The sequence below is a fragment of the Periplaneta americana genome, chromosome 16, assembly GCF_040183065.1.
Source record: "Periplaneta americana isolate PAMFEO1 chromosome 16, P.americana_PAMFEO1_priV1, whole genome shotgun sequence".
NCBI lineage: Eukaryota > Metazoa > Arthropoda > Insecta > Blattodea > Blattidae > Periplaneta > Periplaneta americana.
In genome coordinates this window covers 89,920,790-89,936,915 of record NC_091132.1, presented here as the reverse complement: position 1 = coordinate 89,936,915, position 16,126 = coordinate 89,920,790, and the positions used below count along the sequence as shown (strand labels likewise).

The following is a 16,126-nucleotide window of genomic DNA, read 5'->3' as shown; positions in this document are numbered from 1 at the left end:
ATTGCAGCTCATTACATATAGATTCTTCTTTTTAATACATGAGATTTTTAAGTCCCTGCATTATCTACATGATTTTACTTTTGAATTTTTTCACAACATTGAGTGGAATACATCCACTGAAGTGATTCTGAAATGAAGTGAAAAATACAATACATTTACTCTTAATATCAGTAGTACCAGTAACATATACGTTTTTCCAAGATTCATTTTGTAGACATAAATGTAAATAATCACTAGATATAGCATTTACGATCCTTTTTTAGTTTTTAAATTAATATTTTGAAATTGTTCAGTAACATTGGAAACAGGATTTGTTTATCATGTTCATACAAGCCATTGATTATAGGTGCTGCCGAATAGGAATTCAGTCTAATTCAGTGTACAAAACTTTTATCAATGGCTGTGCTACTTCAGCTTGTATGCTGGTGGGGAAATGAGTCTACGACTAAGATTTCCAGTTTCAAGGAGTGAATTTAATTTACTTTTGCGGAAAAGTTCCGAGAGATAATCTATGTTTATGTCACTAAGATCACAAATTCCATATGAGATTTCTAAAGTCTTTTCTTTATAAATTCAATGTTGGCTATAAATATTAATAAATATGAATGATTGTAGTTAGAAGTCTGATTTACATTATAAAAAGCAAGAAGTTACATTCCTCGGCAAGATTGGAACTTTTCGATGTTTGGTTTTGTCGTCCAACACATAAGCACAGACCTATTCAATGCTTATATTAATAACCTACAATTTAGCTGTAGCAATGTGGTGTCATAACTTGGGGTTTGTTTACTTAATGTAATTAGATTTAATTTGATTAGTTTCGCAACAGTTGGACTTCCTGTTATATCCTGTTATTTAGATATTTAATTTAGGGTTGATTTATTAACTCTTACTATGCAAGATGTCTCTTATTTCAATAATTCTATATCACGTTAAATAGTCATTGTCTACAATAAAGTATTATCGTCATCCCTCATTTCTCATCGTAATGGCGAACCGACGTGACATGAGACAGCGAGTTATAGCTCTAGTTGAGGCTGGATATGGGGCTAGATCTGCTGGCCGTTTGGTCGGTGTTTCTGGAAGTACAGCCGAGAGGTGGGGTCATCGTTACCAAAATTCAGGGGAGGTCGAAAATCGCCATATTCCTGGGCGTCCCCGGATTTATTCATTGGAAGAGGATGCTCTCTTATTCGAGGAAGTTCGACAGGACCCCTTTCGGACTGCTAACGAAATAAGAGCAGCATCTAACTTTCCCGGTTCTTCACAGACTGTGATCAGCAGGTTGAGGAACCGCGGTATTAGGAGCCGGAGGGCTGCGCAAATGAAAATATTGGGGGAAGCACAAGCTGTCGACCGTCTTGCCTTCGTTACCAATCGAGTGGATTTCGATTGGAGAAATGTAATTTTCTCCGACGAAACAACCATCTCGAGCGATTACAGAAGTCCTGTCCGTGTCTATCGTGAGGATGGTCTCCCACATGATCAGCGCTATGTGCACCGACGTGAAAGATCGGGGCGCTTTAGCATATTGTCACAGTCTTGTATATACAGTCGCGAAGCTCAATACGTAGTAAATATGCAAACATTAGATTGTTGCTCACCACTAGGATCGCTAATATCGCCTCATTACAGGCAATGCAAAATAGTACCGTCACAGTCTATTGTTTCTAGCACCCTCAAAACTCAAGCTTCGTGACTGTATATAGTAGACTGTGATATCGTGTTGGGGTGGATGTCTTACGATGGACCTAGCGTTATAGAACGCATCGATGGCCGGTTTAATACGGGAACTTACGAGCACATTCTGGAAAATATATTCCTTCCTTCCGCCCCTAGAACGTTTTCCCGAAGGAGCATTGCTGTTCCAACAGGATAACCATCCCGTGCACTATGCCGCAAGCATTCAAAGATGGTTTCAAAGTAGACCCGAGATCGAAATCATTAATTGGCCTCCGAAGTCACCTAATTTGGATGTCATCAATATTTATGGGCGGAATTGAAAAAGAGAAGGATAGCCACCTATGCCCACCGACGCCCTCAAAATCGAGACGAATTGTGGGATCAAGTTGTTGAAACCTGGGAAGATCTCGCCGGGGATTAGAATTTATTCCACAATCTCGTGACATCCATGCCGGACCGACTTAGAGCTGTAATAGAAGCTGATGGCATGTGGACAAGATTTTAATTTGATAGGTCTCTTTTTGTTTCTTGTGATTTTTGTTTGAGGAAAAATACTCTTAACTTTCAAGTAAGATTTATTTTTTTGACGAGGTTCAGCCCACTTGTGAGACCCAGAAATTGGGCATAAATTATTCATATTTTTCGACAAATTAGATGGTCTAGGAACTCTGAAGAAATTAATTACATCTCAATAAAAAAAGTTTCACCTGGGATCGAACACGAGACGTTTCGGTTAAGCAGTGGAACCGATACGCTACTATAAGAGCTACTGAGACAAGACGGTGACAACAGCAGTCTAGAATGTAGATCCCATAACAGGCATTTGCCATTCGATACAGAGAAGCAATGATAGCTTGTGACCCTAGCTATGTTGTGAAATCGTGGCCTTAAATGGCTGTCTTCTTCGTGATTCTTATTTTGGTCCTTGTCCTTGTTGTGGTCCTCGTAACAATTCTTACTGTATTTCTCATGTTATGTATCGTTACGTCGATATCGAGTGAACCGCGCTGTAGAACTTCAACTTCCGACGACCAAGAGTCGTCTCATTCCTTTTAAGGGTAACTGTACATTCTGAAAGTAAATATGCATTACACAATGCTAATGTCAAAATAATGTGAAAAGCATTTATTCTCCTGTCTTTTATATGCATTTGTGTTTAATTATACACAGTTAGTGGTGGAAATAAGCATGTAGCAATTTTAATTTTTTAATTTATCCTATTGGTCGTCTTTAGGAAGTGCAGTAATAGTACCGAATTGCAATGTACCTACTACAAGATACATTCTCAGTGTCTCACACGTAAATCTTTTTCTGTTATCTGCCAAAGTTTGTACTGTAGAAAGCTGCGCTCTACGTCGCATGACGTGATAGGAGCAAAACGAATAAACCTAACATCATTGCAGTCTCTAAGAAACAGTCCTTTATTCTCGGGTGACTCTATGTCCACTAATTTGCTGTTTATGTTACACAATGTTCCATATCCCTTATTTCTACATAAAATTGATTTCCACTTCTGTTTTACACGTTCCGTAACCGGTGTACTTTATGTATCATTTTCTAAATTAATTTGAGGGCTTCCGGCATCTCTTGTTCTGACTTTTCTAACCGTGTAATAGTTTCAGACACAGTTTGTATGAAAACCAAATTATACATCAGAACCTTCAAATACATAGCGATTTATTTCGCGTATTTGTTGGGATTCATTCTACAGTACCCCCACCCACTGTACGCTTTACCACTATACTCAGTACGCCGTTATGCGGATTTCCCATTGAACTGCTCTATTGGGTCCGAAGTCTCGAAGCCTGCTTGTGAGTAATAAACACAAAATCTCTGCCAACTTTCCCCTCCTCCTCCTACTGGTTTCCTCCGAAGTGAGGGGAGAGGGAATGCTCCTAGCTGCTACTTCGTGCTTTGGACCTATACTTCCACTTGATTCAGTATAAATATCAGAAGTATATTCTTTCATTGTAATAGATGCGGAGTTCGAATTAATAATAATGTATAGGAGTGATTTCTCGTTGACATACAAATTTTATTTTTTTAGCATATTTTATATCAGTTATAACATATTCAGTTTTAAATTTTGTTATAAAGTTATGCATTATTTTTCTTTCATTACTGTTGTTGTTAACGTCCGTTTTAATTATTGTGGCACCTAATATAATATTCTGAATCCCTAGCGTCATGATAACTATTTCTATCCTACCTTATGATTTAATAGTTACCAGATAATTCACAAGTCAATTACAAAATCGTATTATAAAAACAATAGCAACAAATGTACAGTATTTCTGGCATAGTTCCAAAAAAAATTACACAGTCTAACACGGAATAACTTTTTTAATGTTTGATTCCAGGTGATATTTACAAACGGCACTCATAATCAGATAGCGGATTTTCGGTCCCTACACAGCGACAAGATGTCACGTCCCTCGGCGCACGGAAGGAGTTGCATGACCTTCCTGTAACTCACGTACACTGAGAGTTCAGTGTCTGCCCATAATAAGCTAAACACAGGGTGATTCACGAGGATTTACCGTCCTTTACGGAGCTTATTTCTGAAGACATTTTGAGCAAGAAATGTCATATGAACATAGTTCCTATTCTCAATATTTTCACAGTTACATTAATTTAAAGTTTTTTATTTAGTTTGCAGGTAAAATGATAATACAAATAGAGAATGAACCATTCCGAACTATCATTTCTTTAATTGGAAAGTATTATAAAGCTAAAAATGTGCTGTGAACTCCTTAGTTGCTTCGTACAGACATCTTTTACTATTTTTAACTAGAAAATTACATTATTCTTACGCTCTTATCACAACAATTATTACAAATCACACCACTTCCACCGACTTAATTATTTGCAGCTCAATTTTGCATCATAATTGTCAGACTTGGGTAAAAAATGTCTCAGTCCGCTTGAGTACACTTGACCGCACACTTGTGAACGGCACTCGTCTCTCTACGTAACTGCATACGACTACTGTACTCCAACCACTAGAAAGTCTCAAGGGAATGAGAGGCAGCGGGGTAATGCTGTGAATGAATGTTGATGTCATAAAATGTCATAAGGTCACACACGTGTTTACACGTATCTCTATTGGCTAACTCTCATAGCACAAACGATAACACTGATACACACATACTTATACTACCCTAGTTACAAAATTAGATCACTGTTAATCTCCTGGTCTTTTAATCCCTCCATGCAGGAAATAACATATACAGGAGAGCGCATGGTTTTTAAACTGACGTTATAACAGTAATATTATCTACTGTTCTCTAACCAGGAGATTAACCGTGAAAGGAATGTGCTTACTATTGCGTCATCTATTGGAGAGAAGTAGATAGATAATATTACCGTTATAACGTCAGTTTAAAAAACATACGCTCTCCTGCATATGTTCTTTCCTGTATGAAGGGATTAGAAGACCAGGAGATTAACTGTGATCTAATTTTGTAACTAGGGTAGTATAAATATGTGTGTATCAGTGTTATCGTTTGTGCTTTGAGAGTTAGCCAACAGAGATGCGTGTACCCACGTGTGTGACCTTATGACATGTTATGACATCAACATTCATTCACAGCATTACCACGTTGCGTCTCATTCCCCTGAGACTTTCTCATGGTTGGAGTACAATATCTACTTCGCTCCAATAGATGACGCAATAGTAAGCACATTCCTTTCACGGTTACTCTCCTGGTTGGAGAACAGTATCTTTGATTTTCGTAGTGCTCGCGTTGGCTGCTGACTGCAAGCTGACCAAGATCACGCGTTCACAGCAATACGTTTCAATAGTGAAACGTAACTCTGTAAATATTGGGAATAGGACCCATGTTTATATGACTTTTTTTGCTCATAATGTCTTCGGAAATTAGGTCCGTAAAGGGCGGTAAATCCTCGTGAATCATCCTGTATAGCAAATTCATTCCAGAGGAGAACAGGTTTATTTTTACCGCCACACAGACAGTAGAAGTGAGTTTTCGGAAATGCAATTTCAGGGAAAATATCGCTATTCAGGCTGGCATGGCATTAATAATATTGAAACATATAATCAGATAGGAGAATTTTCTTTCACCGTTAGGAAGTGAACACAGGGATACAGAAGTTCAGAAAAGAAAAAGGTGGAGAAATTTCCCAGCTTCCCCCTCTTCAATTCCAACAATGGCTATGAGTAATGATATTATAAAAAAAATATGTGATAAAGAAGCATTAAGAAAAGTGTAACGTATCCGCTTATTCAGGCCACTAAAAGAGCCGCGCTTTATACTACTGGAGTTCCAGAGACATTGATACAAAGGAGCAGTAAAAAAAATATTACTGCTTAAAGAAGGTGTAAATTATTAGGCCTATCCAAAGGTATATAGCCTCTGTTTAAGGAACTTTGAAGTTTAAACCACGTCGAGAACCTTCCTTTCCTCTCTTAACACTCGAGGTCTGTTTCGAGGCTGATTTTACATTAATGATTGATGAGTCATTTGCTAGGCAGGCGGAGAAGCACAAAGACGTGACCATTACGTCAGTTCTAACAGCGCGGAGCCAGAAAGAAGTTTGTTAAAAATAATTAGTACACACAAGGCAAAGTCTTAACTTAGTATCTCTAGTGACGTCATCGATAAATTTGTCATGAGGTGACCATGAATTTTTAACCCCTCCGGCCAGCGTGCAGCGACTGAAAACTTCTGATTCGAAAGTTTCAGCAAACCTAAAGCGTTTACCTTTAAATGAGGAAAATAAGCAGGTAGTTGTAAGTTGGATGTATTTGATAGCATATGGTTCGAAGTTCAGTGATAATGAAAGTGCTAAATGGAAACAAAAGAGTGAAATTAATTGGCAAGTTAAATATTTATGAATATTTGCGACGGAAGTAGAGACGTGGTGCTGCTCAAAGTTTGAAAAGAAGATGATAAAAACAAGCTATTAAATTTTTCCACCAAAGGAGACTTTTGTTTAATTTATTTTGGTCTTCCAATATGCAGTAAGAAATTCGCTTTTCATAAAACACCTCAATGTCATCAAGAATCGTGATGTAAAAAAGCTGTGATGAGGAGTGGAATGAATGTTACAACTTTGAAAGATATAAGGCCAACATTATTATCGCCCCGTCTTATGTAAACTGTTTTTCACTTCTGATAGACTTATCAAAAACATAGGACATGGCAAGAAAATATTTTAAATTATGGTTTATTTAACAACACTCGCAACTGCCGAGGTTATATCAGCGTCGGCGGTGTGCCGGAATTTTGTCCCGCATGAGATCTTTTACATACCAGTAAATCTACTGACATGAACCTGTCATATTTTAAGCATACTTAAATGCCATCGATCTGAGCCGGGATCGAACCCGCAACCTCGAGCACACAAGGCCAGCGCTATACCGACTGCGCTACCCAGGCCGACTCCTGGCAAGAAGACGACATACAGTACAAACAAGTAATTTTTACAATCTTCTTAAATTCCGAAGTGAAGATTCACCGAAGCCGAAACGTTATTTTGAAAAAGAAACCTGCTGAGTGGGTGTTAACGTTGCGGAAAACGAATTGTTTGAAATTATAGTTCATATGATCATGTTATAAAGCAAAACAATAGATACTGGAGTACAGAAAATCCTCATCTCATTCATGAAACTCCTTTATATGATGAGAAGGTTGGCGTATGGTGCGCTATAACTGCACATAGGATTAGAGGTCCTTTATTTTTTGACGATACAATCAATGATGGCGCACACAGAACACAAATACTAAACCCATTTTTGAACAGTTAATCGATATCCAGTTTAGATTAAAGTAATGAGAATGCTGAATAAGAAGAAAGCAAACGGAGAAAAGAATCAAAATAAAATAAGAATACGAAGACGAAAGAGGAAAGAAAGGGAAAGGAATTTGAACGAGAAAGGAAAGAAAATAAAAAATATAAGATAAGAAGACAAGGAAAGCAACATGACAAACAAAAGAAGAATAATTGAACAAGGTAGAGAAAGAAATTGGAAGAAGGGCGACAGTATTTGAATGGAAAAAAAAGTAAACAGACTGAGGACGCTGATAAGCTAGAATAAAACGACTGTAGTATTCTATTTTCAATCATTTTTTCGTGTTATATCGATGCTGAAACTGATCAGGGAGAGAGCAAAGAATTGGTTTGGTCACTGGATGAGAAGAAACTGCCTGCTAAAGGATGCACTGGTAGGAATGATGAACGAGAGAAAAGTTCGATGCAGGGGAAGAAATCAGATGATAGACATTAAGATACATGGATCATATGCTGAGACTAAGACGATGGCAGAAAATATGAAATATGTGAGCATGCAGGGTTTGCAGTGAAAGGCTACCCTTGGGCAGAAAACTGTGAATGTATGATTGAATGAATGAATATCCAAATGGTAATAATACACGAATATAGTTTAGTAAAAATTGGGAATTGTAAGAGTATAATAATAATAATAATAATAATAATAATAATAATAATAATAATAATCATCATCAGCATCATCATCATCATAATCCTTGGCACTACAGCCTCTTTAAGGGCCCAAACCAACCAGCCGGCTGCTGGACTCACGTCCACATGCTAAAGCAGAGGTTGGCGATCATCCAACCAGAATGGGAGTATCGTGTGGTTAACACGATGATCCCCCAGCCGTTATAGCTGGCTTTCATAATCGGATTTTGCTACCTATCGTAGCTCGCCAAGTGCATCGCGATGCTGGGTGGACACTGGTTCCATACAATGGCGCATTCCGTAACGCAAGCCCTAAGCAGGATGCCTTAGACCACGACGTAATGGTGCTGGACAGATGTATAAATTCACTATTACGAGTAAATATAGATAAAACGGCAGTATTGTATATACAAGCCTTTAATTCCAACCCCTTCCTCCACTCATTAGAATTGAAAATCTTAACTGCTAGACTATTTGGAAGGTTTTCTACTAACCATTATGAGCGTGTAAACTGCAGCAGCTGTATTACATGACAACATATCGATGACTTAGTGCACAAACATTATGTCCAATCGCAGCCAATTTTGAGTTAATACTATTTTTTAAAGTCTCTTAAACAACTTTACAAAATTTACAAGTATTGTGTGTCCAGATAATGTGGAATTTGCTTATTGACTTGACAACAAGCTCTATTGCACAATATTGTACGTCACTTGTAATGAATTTGACTTAGGTACATACCTACATAGTGTTTTGCCCAAGGACAAGTCTTTCACTGCAAACCAAGATTCTCCAATCTCTTCTATTTTCTGCCTTCTTCTTACTCTCCGCATATGATCCACATATCTTAATGTCGTCTATCATCTGATATCTTCTTCTGCCCCGAACTCTTCTCCCGTTCACCATTCCTTCTAGTGCATCCCCAGTAGGCAGTATCTTTTCAGTCAGTGACCCAACCAATTCCTGTTTCTCTTTCTAATCAGTTTTAGAATCACTCTTTCTTAGCCCACTTTTTCCAACACAGCTTCATTTCTCATTCTGTCTGTCCATTTCACATTCTCCATTTTTCTTCATATCCATATTTCGAATGCTCCTAGTTGCTTCTCCTCACTTCGTCGTAATGTCCATGTTTCTGCCCATACAATGCCATTTTCCACACAAAGCCCTTCACTACACTCTTCCTTAGTTCTTTTTCCAGAGGTCCGCAGAAGATGCTCCTTTTTCTATTAAAAGGTTCCTTTCCCATTGCTATCCTCCTTTTTCACTGCCTGGTAGCAGCTCATGTTGCTGCTTAAACTGTAGTGCACCCCACGTATTTGAAGCTGTACACTTGCTGTACTACCTCATTTAGTATTCGCACGTTTACCTTCTTTTTATTCTTCCGATAACCATAGTTTTCATCTGTTTTCATTTATCTTCATCTCATATTGCTCACAGTTGTCATTTAACTCCAGTAGCATGTCCCTTAGTGTCGTCTTCTCTTGTGTTAACAACGCCGTATCTTCAGAAAGTCTTATGAACTTTATTCTTCTTCCTCCTACTATCATCCCACCCTTGTTCTGAAAAAGTTCTTTACTAAATCCTCCAGATAGATGTTGAACAGGGTAGGTGCTCCTCTCCCTATTTCACTTACTTCAGACATTTCTTCCCCTATCCTGATTTTGACTCGTTCCACATAAAGATTACTGAACAGACTTCTCTCTTTCCAATACACAACTATTTTTTCAGGATCCTCATCAGTTTGTTCCAATCCACTCTGTCAAACACCTTGACTTAAGGTATGTTCACATTATTTTAGTTTTACTTGCATGAATAGATTCTTTTTTTTTTATTTTATTACGTTATTTTACGACGCTTTATCAACATCTCAGGTTATTTAGCTCTGAATGATATGAAGATGATAATGCTGGTGAAATGAGTCCGGGGTCCAGCACCGAAAGTTACCCAGCATTTGGTCATATTGGGTTGAGGGAAAACCCGGAAAAACTTCAACCAGGTAATTTACCCCGACCGGGAATCGAACCCGGGCCGCCTGGTTTCGCGGCCAGACGCGCTAACCGTTACTCCACAGGTGTGAACTGTATGAATAGATATGGTGTGTCGAGACATACCTACTATATTTTTATTGAACATTTCAAACTATCACTACTTTGATGGATACAAAAATGTGTTCTGCCACAGTTTGCAGATGACATCACCTGCAGCATTGTGAACTTAATTTACTTACTGATTCATATTCTGTAATGTAATTAAGAAAATAAAAAACACGGATCTATGATTCAAGCATGTTGAAATGATTCCTATTGGACATACAATGTCTGTGCTTTTAATATCGCTTACAGACTGTTAGTGTCAAATATAGTAAGCCTATGCTCTAAACTTTAATTGAAAAATGGGCAAACAAATACTGATCTACAAATTTTAAGATTGGAAACACAATTGGAAACAATCTATAGTTCGATAACACTGGCTGTAGCCCTGGTAGTCATGGTAAATAACTGCAGTTTTGCAAGATTTAGTTTTAGTTTTATAAAAACTATGAATTTTGGACATACCATAGTCTCCGATTTTATTATGTTGTTAATTCATGGTGTACTTACGAATTTGGCTGTCACAGTCATGCCAGACTCTACCCTCTCCGGTGGCTGGCTTATGCAATCTCCAAACCTGTGATCCCATTTGGGAGTGTCAAAGACAACCGGAGTCACCAGGCACACGAGATCGTCCGACAGATTTGGAGGTATCGGCCCGCTGTCAAGCCTCGAATTCTGCGGAAAGATGAAAAAATATATTATATATTATTTGTGACAAAACCTAATCAATTCTGTTACAAAGATTTCAAAACTCTTCCAAGCAGTATCTCATGAATTCTTGGTAACTCACTGACGTTGTTGTGGTAGAATAGAATATAACAGACTTAGAGACTGATTATATCAATCTTGAACACATCGCCAGTATCAGTATCGCCAATTGAGCGGTTTTTCCCGTTAGATTTGACGTTTTTCAATGTTTAGCATCTAAAATTTGTATTGCTGATAATATAGGGACTTAGCGGGCTTTTTAACATTTATACCGAGGGTACTAAGAAAAGGCTCTGATAAATCCAAAGAGATTGCATATAAATCACTAGTACGTCCAGTAATGGAATATGGTGCTGCATGTTGGGATCCTTACAGACTAGAACATATTAAGACACTGAAAAAGATTCAAAAACGGGCTCTCAAGTGTTGTCGGAAAAATTCACCATTAAAATGGGACACACTCACGGACAGGAGAACGCGAATTCGATTATGCGCAGTGTTCAAAACATACAGAGGTGAGCCTGCCTGGAGAGAAATAAAAAATAGGTTGCAATCGCCAAATTACTCTTCAAGGAACGACCACTCATATAAATTGAGGGAAAGAAGACGGAGGGCGGACAGTGGAAAGTTTTCTTTTCTCAATCATACTATCAGGGACTGGAATGCTTTACCTGCAGACTTACTAAAGGCTTTACCAACAACCAAAAACGTATTTAAAAATAGGCTTAAGGACTTTACTAATAGACGGTAATTATACACAGTATTTAAAGGATGTAAATTATATTTTGTTATTGAAGTGTTGTATCAGTGGAGAATTATGTTGTGTCAGTGAAGTGTGTTGTGTCAGTGAAATGTGTTCCTGTCAGTGACGCTTTATAGTTTATAGTGGCAGTGCAAAGTATTTGAACAGTGAAATGTTTTTGAAGTGTTAGTGAAATCAGGATAGAATCAGTGAAATGTGTCGTAGTTCCAGTGCAGTGAGTGAGTTGACAGCGAAATGAGTGTAATGTGGAAAGGTACTTGTGCAGATATGAACATATCATACTCGTGGGTATTAGTTCGAACTTAGATTTAAGATACAAATTAGATTTATTTTAAATGTTATTTTAAGTGATCGTGCTTCATTTAATTTAGGATATTCCCTATTATTATTATTATTATTATTATTATTATTATTATTGTTATTATTGTTATTATTATTGTTAGTATTAATTATTTGTATTAATTATTATTGGTATTATTATTAACTGTATTTTTAATTAATAAGTTTATTATTGTCATTATTGAGTGTAATTAGTTACCACTGCCACCGGGTATATACCCATTGCAGTGTGAATAAATACATACATACACATACAAAATCACATTTACGTTGATAATATAAAATGTTGGCGAATTCTGAACTGTTTCAGAGCCATTAGCTGGTAGAAAATGGAAAAGTTGCTATTTTTCTCGTAACAGTTCCAACGGTTCCTGTTCCTTGAACATACAAGGTTCCAAATAACAGTTCCGAAATAACAATACCAAACTACATAAGTGCACAGTGGTACCTTGGAACATGTAGCCTACATAGGCTACAACTAGTATTAATAGAACAGTGGTGTTTTTAAACAGGTACGTCCTTCTACAGTAGTATGTAATATAACAATGGTATTTTGGACGCTAAATGACCATATACTTCCCTGTATGCTATGTGATCCAGTATGATGCCATAATGAGCTGAGATGTGAATTTGTGGAAAAAAAAAAATGTTTTCTAATATCGTAGATCAGGTTTGTTCGAAGCGGGAAATTTAATGTAATTTAAAATTATTTGTAAATTGGTTACGAAATCGAAGTGGATCCCAATGACGAACAAAACCTAACCTATTCTTCCTATTCTGTCCAGCTCTAATTTACAGTGGTGTTCAATTTCTCTAAATATTAGTAAATAAAAGCTATAATCATTTCGGCCTTGCTCAATTCATAATACAGTCATGAAGAGTGTTAATCTCATTGTAATCTAAGGAAATAGAAAAATTTACAACCTTGATATTTTTGTAAATACAAAATCTTCAACATTCTATGCTCACCCACTAAGGCTACAACACACTCATGTTTGAACAGACTTTAGTTTAATTTCAAGAATTGGTAATGAAACTAAAAATGGAAAACATTTGTAAATAAAACTTAACTTTTATATCATCTCCCTTGATAAAATCCACAATACAGTTACTATGCTCTAATACAGGCATCATGTTAATAATTGATAGAGTCCTACACTCAGTAACATCAGTTTCAAGATAATTTTTTTTTCTGCTTCCAATCAGTGGCGCCAACTTATATGGGCTCGTAAGACCCAAGCACACCCAATAATTTGCCGTGTTGCATTATTACTAATGACATTTATTTGTCTTAACTTATACCGCAAGTGTTTGAGTCCACCAAGTATTTTCCAAAATTTGGCACCACTGCTTCCAATATTGCCAAACATGTTACGTTCTGTGGAAAAGGCATTGTCATAATGTAGTTCCAAATGAAACGACTATTTTGTAACTGCAAGTATTTTTCACTAGCTCAGAACAACACTGTTAATTTGAAACGTAGTATTCCAAGGTGTACTGTTACTTTTTGGAACAGTTTCAAGCAAGGAAATGTTCCAAAATAACCGTTACGTTATTTTTCCCCACCTCTAATACCCTGTTTTTAAGAATCGAGTTTGCAACACTGAGTCAAATTGTTAGCGCTTCTCTAAACAGCCAATAAATCCTTAAACAAATTCAGAGATTTATAGAGAAACACATTTCGTAATACTCTTTTCGCTGGGTTTATGAGGAAAAACCACTGCTACCTTCTGAATTCATATCCACAGATTTCATGCCTGGTAGTTCATTCTCGACCTCAGGCTTGAAGCTTAGGATTTTCATCGTACCTATATCTGTGAATACTAGTCCTTTCATTTAAGCCCATCACAATTTTCCATTCGGTGTTGATCAGGTGCAGAATTTCGTTAACGATGATCTTAAAACAGTGCTGCCTAAACTGAAACTTGTAGGGCGTAGGCCATATCAGGCCCGTCAACTTTCTTTGTTCACGCCATGATTAGGTAATTACAATAGAATTAAAATTAATATGGTAAATCATACGTTTACTATCCAGCAGCTTGACAAGAAAGCGAAGCAGAATACAGACTGACTACAGACTGTCCCTTCTTTTGAAAAATGGCAGTTTTCGTGCACTCAATCTCTCGAAGTCAGTTTAACAATAAAATGTATAATGTCGCCTTGACAATCTGGCAAGTTTCCACAAAATTTTTTTCAAGCAAAAATATATTCAGCGCATTCGATGCCTTGTTCTCATGTTTGTTTTATCTTAGATACGAGGACGAACGTTTTCCAGAATTAAAATCGACATATCAAGATTGAGGTTGGGCATGTGAGACTAATATTCCTTTAATATACAGCACTTTGGTATCACAGAGAAGAAATCACACATAAAAAACGTTTATCCGCATGTTTCATTATATAGTCATAGTGAGAATCTTTTAAAACTATCGGTTCACAAGTAAGTCGCTTACCGGGGCGACCATCTCGCATCTACCGACATATCATTCCGTGAACAGACGGATCCACAACGCTTCACCTCTGTAGTTGTGAGATATCTTGAACAATGAGCAGACCAGTCGTCAGTCAGGCTGTCATGCGAGATGGTCAAAGTCGCTTGCGCTACAATTTACATTACTTTTAACTGATATTCACTTATATGATTCTTTATATACATTGGAACAAACATTACTATTGGGTTTTTCTGTACAGTGAATCGGTAAATTGCTAGGAATTTTGTATGATTATTAATATTTTTATTTTTTATTCTTTTATAATACAAAATCCTAGTAATTTACTGATTAATTTTACAGCAAACCCTGTAGTAAGTTTTGATCCTATGTATATAAGGACCCATATAACTGAATATCTGTTAAGAATAATCAAGGAACTTCTTATGCAAAGCTGTTCAATATTTAAATTCTGAAATTGGACATTAACTTAATTTAGTTTAAATGAATGACACACATTTTGCATTAGTTGTGGAAACAAACCATCTTCTCATGCCATTTTCCATAGTTATTCTGCGTTTAATTTTCTCTCAATAGTAAAATCAATAACTACTATGCTTATGAAGCTAGATTCACCTAATTTCGATAGTTTTAAGGGTTCGATACAATATTTTATTAAGACAGACCAGTGATAAACGTTTTGAGAATTTAGCTTTGAAGACATTAAAGTTAGTAATTTCAGTATAGTGTTCCCTTAAGTAAGTCCTGGAGTAGGCCTATTGCATCGCTTCATAAAGACTATTTCTATAAAGGACCGTTTTAGTAAATTGGAAAGAGCTCCTGCTTCCCATGCAGTCGGTCGCCTGTTTGATTCTTCTGTCATGTATTCCTTTGAATGAAATTGTTTTCCTCTCATTCATTTTTCTTCTTTGTTTTGTTTTTTCTTTTCATTTACTGTCTTTACAGCCTACTTATTTACGCAAAATTCTTTTCTCTGGTACTTCTTTATAGCTGCTTAGGGACGACATACAATGGAACAGAACGAATGTTATTACCTCAATCAGTGATTCTCTTGTGAACCTGGTCGCTCGTCCTATGATCATGCGCAGTACCTCCTTTTTGGGACTTCGAAAATATCTGTACGTCTGGAATACTGTACGCCTTCAATATGCGATGACTTAATATCTAAGCATTGCATAACACAACATACTATTGCACTGTTCCATTTCAGCGAGGACTGACGACCACTGGACTATAGTCATGTTTCATCGGCATATAAAATGGTAGTGTGGAGCGCTCGTTCCGAGGAAACTAAGCGGTAGAGTAGGCATGTCAATTCATGCCCACATGAGCAAGAGCGCGCTTTAGAGCCCAGGAGAGCCTGAGCGCTTTACAGCGGAAAGGAAAGAGACAGACGAAAGAGATGGTATATGCCGCTTGGTCGAGCTATATTCAGGGATGGCCAGCACTGATTCAATACATAAAGGGAAGAGAACTTATTAAAACTGTATCCATGTTAATTTTTAGATTTTCCTGAGAAGTATAAGTGCATTATAATTTATTTATTTATTTATTTATTTATAAGAATGTAAGTTTGAATTTTAATGCTCATTTTTCACAAGTTTGATTTTTTTTTAGTCAAAAGAAGTATTTTCTCAACTTTTCTT

The 16,126-nt window shown here is 36.9% G+C and overlaps 1 protein-coding gene across 4 annotated transcripts in view; it reads right to left on the bottom strand.

The window, feature by feature from the left end:
• Positions 1-16,126, bottom strand: part of CDase (neutral ceramidase) — a 440,785-nt gene that overhangs the window by 42,123 nt on the left and 382,536 nt on the right. For all 4 annotated transcript variants that reach the window (XM_069812523.1, XM_069812522.1, XM_069812521.1 and 1 more), the window contains exon 12: positions 10,728-10,895. In XM_069812523.1, the coding sequence (XP_069668624.1) occupies positions 10,728-10,895 (168 nt within the window). The remainder of the gene's footprint in view (positions 1-10,727; positions 10,896-16,126) is intronic.